This window comes from Cucurbita maxima, unplaced genomic scaffold (genome assembly GCF_002738345.1).
Source record: "Cucurbita maxima cultivar Rimu unplaced genomic scaffold, Cmax_1.0 Cma_Scf01068, whole genome shotgun sequence".
Classification (NCBI taxonomy): Eukaryota; Viridiplantae; Streptophyta; class Magnoliopsida; order Cucurbitales; family Cucurbitaceae; genus Cucurbita; species Cucurbita maxima.
The window spans coordinates 1-7,638 of NW_019273084.1; the positions used below are offsets into that span (position 1 = coordinate 1).

General features: G+C 37.0%; 2 protein-coding genes and 1 non-coding gene across 3 annotated transcripts; 2 read left to right on the forward strand and 1 right to left on the reverse strand.

The window, feature by feature from the left end:
- Positions 1 to 778: 778 nt before the first annotated feature.
- Positions 779 to 3,794, reverse strand: LOC111475156 (protein NRT1/ PTR FAMILY 5.3-like; the record flags this gene model as incomplete). Its single annotated transcript, XM_023119821.1, has 4 exons — positions 3,628 to 3,794; positions 2,618 to 2,835; positions 1,658 to 2,223; positions 779 to 1,124 (listed from the first exon to the last, which is right to left on the reverse strand). Coding segments are annotated over exons 1-4 (1,251 nt in total), but the record flags the coding sequence as incomplete, so codon positions are not given.
- A 2,353-nt stretch (positions 3,795 to 6,147) lies between these two features.
- Positions 6,148 to 6,220, forward strand: TRNAF-GAA. Its single transcript has one exon. It is a non-coding gene; the product is annotated as a tRNA-Phe (tRNA).
- Positions 6,221 to 6,447: 227 nt separating this feature from the next.
- Positions 6,448 to 7,381, forward strand: LOC111475157 (multiple organellar RNA editing factor 6, mitochondrial-like). Its single transcript, XM_023119822.1, has 3 exons — positions 6,448 to 6,905; positions 6,992 to 7,089; positions 7,244 to 7,381. The coding sequence occupies exons 1-3, from the start codon at positions 6,487 to 6,489 to the stop codon at positions 7,327 to 7,329; spliced, it is 603 nt and encodes a 200-aa protein (XP_022975590.1). The 5' UTR covers positions 6,448 to 6,486; the 3' UTR covers positions 7,330 to 7,381.
- Positions 7,382 to 7,638: the final 257 nt, after the last annotated feature.

The following is a 7,638-nucleotide window of genomic DNA, read 5'->3' on the forward strand; positions in this document are numbered from 1 at the left end:
CACACTTTTCGGTGTCTGACTCTGATACCATTTGTAATAACTCAAGCCCATCGCTAGTAGATGTTGTCCGTATTGGCTTGTTACGTATCGCCGTCAGGTCCATAGTTTTAAAATGCGTCTACTAGAAGAGAGCTTTTCACACCCTGGTAGAGAATGCTTCGTTCCTCTCTACAACCAATGTGGGATCTCACAATTCACCCCCTTTGAGACCAGCTTTCATGGCTTTTATACTATTTGTAACAGCCCAAGCCAGATCTCATAATCCACCCCCTTTAGGGGCCAGCTTTCATGGATTTCTACACCCTTAATGTTTCGTTCCCCTCTCCAACCGATGTGGGATCTCACAATCCACCCCTTTGGGCCCAGCTTTCTCGTTGGCACACCGCCCAGTGTCTAACTCTGATACCATCTGTAATCGCCCAAGCCTACTGCTAATAGATATTGTCCGCTTTGACTCGTTACATATCGCTGCCAACCTCATGGTTTTAAAACACGTCTACTAAGGAGAGATTTCTATACCCTAATAAGGAATGTTTCGTTTCCCTCTACAACCGATGTGGGATCTCACAATGCACTCATCTTGGGGGCCTAACATTCTTGCTGGCAGACAACCCAGTGTTTAGCTCTGATACCATTTGTAACAACCCAAACTCATCGTTAGTAAATATTGTTCACTTTGGCCCATTACTTATCGTCGTCAGCCTCACGGTTATAGAATGTGTCTAGTAGGGAGAGGTTTCCACACTCTTATAAGGAATAATTCGTTTCTCTCTCCAACCAATATGGGATCCGATGGATTAAACAAAAACCTTTTAACCAAAAGTTTAAGGTAATAAACTTGAGCAAACCTGTCGTAGATGACAACACTGAGGAGCATGGAGATGGTGACAAAGGCAGATAAACTGGCAGGAGGGATTTGGAAGTGGCTACCTACGCTTCTGTCAAGAGTGGTGCCTTGCTTGATGAAAAGGGTGTGCGTTTGAGCCAACATAGTGCTTGGAATGAACGTGCAGACAAGAATTGGGATCATTTTCAGTATCTGCTTTGTCTCTTCCACTTGGGTCACTGAACATAGCTTCCATGGTTCAGTTGAACCTGTTCTTATAGCAGCCTTGTTCAGGAACCTACATATAACATTCAATCATCCAACCCGGCGTGTATATAAGTGTAATAGTCCAAGCCCACCGTTAGCAAATACTATCTTCTTTGAGCTTTTCCTTTTGAAGGCTTCCCCTCAAGGTTTTAAAACGCGTTTGCCAGGAAGAGTTAGGAATACTTCGTTCCTCTCTTCAACCGATGTAGGATCTCACAATCCACCCCTTTGGAGGGCTCAGCATCCTCGCTGCCACATCGTCCACTGACTTACTTTGATACCATTTGTAACAGCCCAAGCTCACCGTGAGCCGATACTATTCTCTTTGGGTTTTCTTTTCATACTTCCCTTCAAGGTTTTAAAACGAGTATGCTAGAAAAAAGTTTTCACACCCTTATCAAAAATGTTTTGTTTAACTCTTGAACCGATGTGAGATCTTACAATCCACCTATTATAAGAAATACTTAGTTTTAAAGCCTATAAATCTCGGAAGAAAAAGCTCAAAGAAGACAATATCTACTAGCGGTGGCTTAAACCTTTACAGTAAGAGAGAACAATGGTCACCTCAACGATGAAGTGGAGTCGATCCGAAAAGCTCGTTCCACGGAGTACTTTTCAAAATCAAGCTCATGAAGTTCTTTTGGGTCATTAGGAAGAGGAAGCCTCCAATTCCTAGCAGCAGCAACAATGACATTAGCCATTCTAGTGAAGGGGCTGCCTCTGGGGAGCCTGTGTCTGTAAAAGGGAGTGCCAGCCACAAATATGAGAATGGAAACAGCAAGGCCAATAGTGGGTAGGCCATAGCCCAAGCTCCACCCCACATTGTCCTGAATGTAAACCACACCGGTGGTGGCAAATAGACTGCCAAAGAAGATACTGAACATCCACCAGTTGAAGAAGGACAGCTTTTGTGCCTTCTCTTTTGGATGGAAATCGTCGAATTGGTCGGCTCCGATCGTCGAGATGTTCGGCTTTGTCCCGCCGGTGCCAAGAGCTAGAATGTAGAGTGCACCGAAGAAAACCGCAAGCTGGAGTTTCGAGGCTTGCTTGCAGTTTCCTTTGTTGACTTCTAAACATGGTGGCGGTTTTAAACTCGGTATTGACACTGCTAAAGTTAGAAGTCCCATCGCCTGTGAATTCAATAATATTATATATCTTAATTAGTTGAGTTTATTAAAAAATATATTTTTTTTTTATTAAAATAATGCTCAATTTTGTTTTAATAATATAAAAAAAAAATTAAAGAATTAAAGCAGTTTATTGACATGCATAGTTGTAGCTCGTAATGGAATAAGTTGGAATAAATATTTTACATTATATTTAAAAAAAAATTAAGAGGTAATATAATATTTTTAGACCATTATGTCCCTCTCCTAGAGGCACGATTTCTTTGTCCCTTTACTAGAGACACTCTTTCTCGAAACCATAAAATAAAAAAATAATGACTCAGCATACCCTTCTAGTTGTGTCTATTTAGTTTTCTATTTATAAAAAGATGGAAATGACTGAAATATTAGAACATACCATTAGACATATGGTCGAGGCGATCATAAAGGTCCGATACCGACCGAGATGAGCGTCCGCAATGTAAGCTCCCAAGATGGGCATTATCCAAACAGTTCCAGACCAATTGGTGACATTATTAGCCGATGCTACGGTGCCTTGATGCAGCTTCCTTGTCAAGTATAATATTAGATTTGTCGATATTCCATGATACGCCATCCGTTCGAATACTTCATATACTGTCATTAATCCACAACAAAAAAGTCAATTCCCATTCAACCGTATAGACGCTTATGACCTCTTCTCTGTTGGATGATGAAAGTCCCACATCGGTTAATTTAGGGAATGGTCATAGGTTTAATCTAAGAATACAAACTCCATTGGAATTGAGGCCTTTTGGGAAGCCCAAAGCAAAGCCATGAGAGCTTATGCTCAAAGTTGACAATATCATACCATTGTGGAGAGTCGTGTTCGTCTAAATATGCGACAGGGTATTGTAAGTGGCAGAGTGGCCTTGCTGCCACGATCCACTGAGATTCAGCCCTTCGTCGCTCCGATTAATTTTTTATGTTCAAAGTGGACAATATTATACCATTGTGGAGAGTCGTGTTCGTCTAACATGGTATCAGAGTCATGCCCTAAACTTAGCCGTGCCAATAGATTGACAAATCCTTAAATGTCGAACAAAGGACTCCAAAAGGAGTCAAGCCTCCTCGAAGGTACGAAGGCAGTAAAAAATGACTAAGACTCCAAAGGAGTCGAGCCTCGATTAAGGGGAGGCGTGCTTTGTTCGAGGGGAGGTGTTGGATGATGAAAGTCCCACATCGGCTAATTTAGGGAATGATCATGGGTTTATAAGTGAGGAATACTAACTTCATTGGTATGAGGCCTTTTGGGAAGCCCAAAGCAAAGCCATGAGAGCTTATGCTCAAAGTGGACAATATTATACCATTGTGGAGAGTCGTGTTCGTCTAACACTCTCAATGACGGAGAAACAGGTACATAGAAGAAGAACGAGAGAAAATTGTTACCAACGATGAAGGAGCAAGCTTTCCAACAGCCGGTCTTGGAGCGGAGGACGGGATTAGCATGGAGATCGACGGTTCCATCTTTGGTGTAGCCGTCGAGGCCAGTTTCTTGTACGGACGCCATTAATGGAGACGTAGAGATCTCAAGCTATCCCTTGGGTTCCAGAAATGTTGAGTTTGCTTGAAACTTGACCCTTTTATATACGCATCCATCCACCAAACACTCAAAAATATTTTTTTATTAAATTAAAATTACTTTTAAAAATCATTCTTTCCTTTACACTATAAACTTTACAAAATAGTATTCGTATCTTAAATTTTAAAAATAAAAATAAATTTAATAACTCAATTTTTTTTTACTCGCTCCTTTAACCTCATTGAGACTTTCGATTAATTCAGAGAATGATCATGGTAAAAACTTAGTCATATATCATGGTATTAGAGTCATGCCCTAAAAACTTAGCCATATCAATAAAATCATCAAATGTTGAATAAAGGACTCCAAAAGAAAGGAGTCAATGCTCCTTGAAAGTATAGTAAAACATGTCCAAGACTCCAAAAAGAGAAAGGAGTCTAGCCTTGATTAAGGGAAGACGAACTTTGGCGATGAGAACTTAGGCTCAAAGTGGACAATATTATACCATTGTGAAAAGTCGTGTTCATCTAACATTTATCACCACACTTTTCCCTTCTCCGTTTTTTTCACTCTTCTTAAATATATATATATATATATATATATAAAATATATATATATATAAATATAAGAAATTTGAGTATCCAAATAATCAATAAAATTACTTTATTTTCATTTTTTTTTTCACATTATTACTAAAAAATACATTTATTATGTATAATTATTAAATAATTCTATAAATCGATTCCTTAACAAGTACAAATTAAATTAATTATTTACATTCTGCGTGGCTTTAACAAGTTTGGAAGGGATCGAAAAACTCTAATTAAATATTAATTATCGAATAATATGAGATGGCTTTATCATAGATATTAAACGTGAACAATAATTATAAGAATATTTCCAAAATCCAAACTAAAAATTACAAAATTAACGTTAATCCATCTCAAAAAGAATGATTATAAAATTCACAATTTATATTTTCGATTTTTTTTTGCCCCAACTTCTCTAAATTGATAATTTAAAAATAAAATTGAGTCCTATCGTAATTTTAACGGTATTAATTAGCTATTTCAACTTAACGTGTGAGATATTTTAAAACAGACAAGTGGGTAATTATAAAAATATATAACGATCATAATTTTTGCTGTACTAACAGTTCTTACTTACCATGTGAGATGATTTAAAAACGACAAGTGGGTACAAAATTATGTTTTGTTTAGAAGACATCGATATTAGAATTACGCATTTTTTTAATGAAAATTTTAGTCTATAGTTTAAACGACCTGTCACATAGAGGAAAGAAAAGGTGACTATTAAAGATAATTATAGCATGGTAAGATTGGTCAACGATTAAGACCAGTGCTGATTTATTTATTTTTTAATTTTGAAGCCTAAATTAAAGCAAAAGTCATACACAAAGTTTACTTTTATGAGAAAAAGGCATCCATTTTTCGTTTTTTGTTTTTTGTTTTGGTCGTTTTGTAGCTGAGAGTTGACTTAAAAGTCAGCTGGAAGCAAGACCATGATAAAAGGAGGGAAAAAAGGCTCCAAGTTGGGTGTTATTTATAATTTTCAAAATTAAAAATATATATATATTTTCGAGGTAGCTTTGAAGGGGAAAAATATGGATAATTATTGTACTTTGATTAATTTTTATTATAATTATATATTTTTTATTTTCATGTTGAGTGTTTACTTTGGAAACATATTCTTTAAATTGGGATTTTTTTTAAAAAAACTTAAATCTTATTATTATTATTATTTTTAATTTAGTTGACATTTCTTTAAAAATTGTTTAGTGTTTTGTTTAAAAAAAAAATTATTTTTCTTTAAAAATTAATTTAAAAACAAATATTTGGACGAGGGATAGCGCGTGATTGTAAATAAAATACTTGATTTTTTTTTGTGAAGATTTGAGCTATTCAATCCAAATCATAAAAGTTGAGTTCGGTGAGATTTTTTTTTTTTCGATTTGGGTTGAGTTAAAAGTTCTGAATAGTTGTTATAATCCTAGGACTAAGTTAGTTGAACGAGAAAATTATTGGGTTAAAATTGATGGTAAAAATTCATTGGACCATAATCGTGAACATGTATTTTGTTGGTATTTGATATTATAGATTATCGGTAGAGGTGTTCGTGAGTTAAGTTTGATCAGGTTGATATATTATTTAGGCTGCGTTGAAATGGTTCGAGGATTGTTAAAGAATAAATAATTAAGGAATTAAATATTAACAAACAATTATGAAACTAAATAATTAAGATAAATATATATATATAACAATAAACTTAAATTGTGATATTGTAATTTAAAATTAATTATCCTTTTAAGGTTCAGTTTTGTAAAATAATTTAAATAACTTAAAATATTTGGCCAACTTATCAACGGTGCGGGGATAGCTCAGTTGGGAGAGCGTCAGACTGAAGATCTGAAGGTCGCGTGTTCGATCCACGCTCACCGCATAAATTATTTTCTTTTTATCTAGTACTTGAGGCTATTGGGCTTTGAAGAAGCAAAAGCTTGGCCCATTTGTTTTGTGGATAAGGCCTACTTTTTCGTGTTATGGGCCTATACCAGCGTCTAAATCCGGCCCTTAATGAGCCTTGAGGAAACAAGAGGGCAGGCCCATTAAGCAATGACCTTACAACATTGCCTTCTGCTATTAAAACCCTAGAATCCTCGTTCTTGCATTTCTCCATCGCTGTAAACCCTTTCACGGTCGCCTTCTATGGCGTTATCCCTTCTTCGAGTTATGGCTTCCGCCTCCCCCTCCTCCGCTCGCCTCCCTCTTGCTCATAAACGCCTCTTCTCCGCCTCTAAATCTCTTACACGTCCTCCTTCTCCTCCATCTCTCAATCTCGCCCGTCGATCTCTTCCTCTGCTTTCCCATTCCGTTCGATCCACAACGTGCGCCCCCTGGCTTACCTCGATTCGTTGCCGTGTTAATCGGTCTGGTAACTCCGGTTACGCGCCTCTTAACTCAAACTCCAACTTCAGTGATCGTCCACCCACTGAGATGGCGCCACTTTTCCCTGGCTGTGACTATGAGCATTGGCTCATCGTGATGGACAAGCCTGGTGGTGAGGGTGCCTCTAAGCAACAGATGATTGACTGCTACGTTCAGACCCTCGCTAAAGTTCTTGGCAGGTACTTGGAAGGATATAATGTTTTTTTTCTTCTTAATTTGGTTGCGTGTTTACGCTGATTTCGGCTGTGTTTTGTGATTTCAACAGTGAAGAGGAAGCGAAGAAGAAGATTTATAATGTTTCTTGTGAGAGGTATTTTGGATTTGGGTGTGAGATTGATGAAGAGACCTCCAATAAGCTTGAGGGTATGTGTTATGATCTTTAAATTTCTTCATGTGCCCTAACATACAGACCGTCGTTTCCTTTCTCGCACTCTAGTAATTTATGTTGCATTTGCACTTATCATATTGAAATTGTGAAGCTTGTACCAATGATTTTTGTTTGAATCTTTGCGAACAGGCTTGCCTGGTGTTCTCTTTGTTCTTCCTGATTCTTACGTCGACCCTGAGTATAAAGACTATGGGGGTAAGCATATGATGCTTTAAATGTTTTGTTTTTTGCTGTTCATTAAAAACCCAATCAAAGAATTCTTGACAGTCAATGACTTTGATATCTAGGAGGTTCATCTTGGCAAAGTTGCTTTCAATAAGTTGTTTGCTTTACAGATGAAACATGATCTATGTTTATATCATTCGTAGATTTGCATTCTGGCTAACCATCTTTGATCTTATGTTCACATTTTATAAATATGCTCATGATAGCTTAAGAAATGCGTGAAACATGATTTTGGACTTAAATAAGATAAGCTATGATAGAGTCCATCTTGGCAAAGCTAAATCAGCCTTTTAGCAATG

Coding starts and splice junctions, on each gene's coding strand:
- LOC111475157 (XM_023119822.1), top strand. CDS start 6,487: ATGGCGTTATCCCTTCTTCGAGTTATGGCTTCCGCCTCCCCCTCCTCC. Junction 6,906..6,991: donor CTCGCTAAAGTTCTTGGCAG/GTACTTGGAAGG, acceptor TGATTTCAACAG/TGAAGAGGAAGCGAAGAAGA. Junction 7,090..7,243: donor GACCTCCAATAAGCTTGAGG/GTATGTGTTATG, acceptor CTTTGCGAACAG/GCTTGCCTGGTGTTCTCTTT.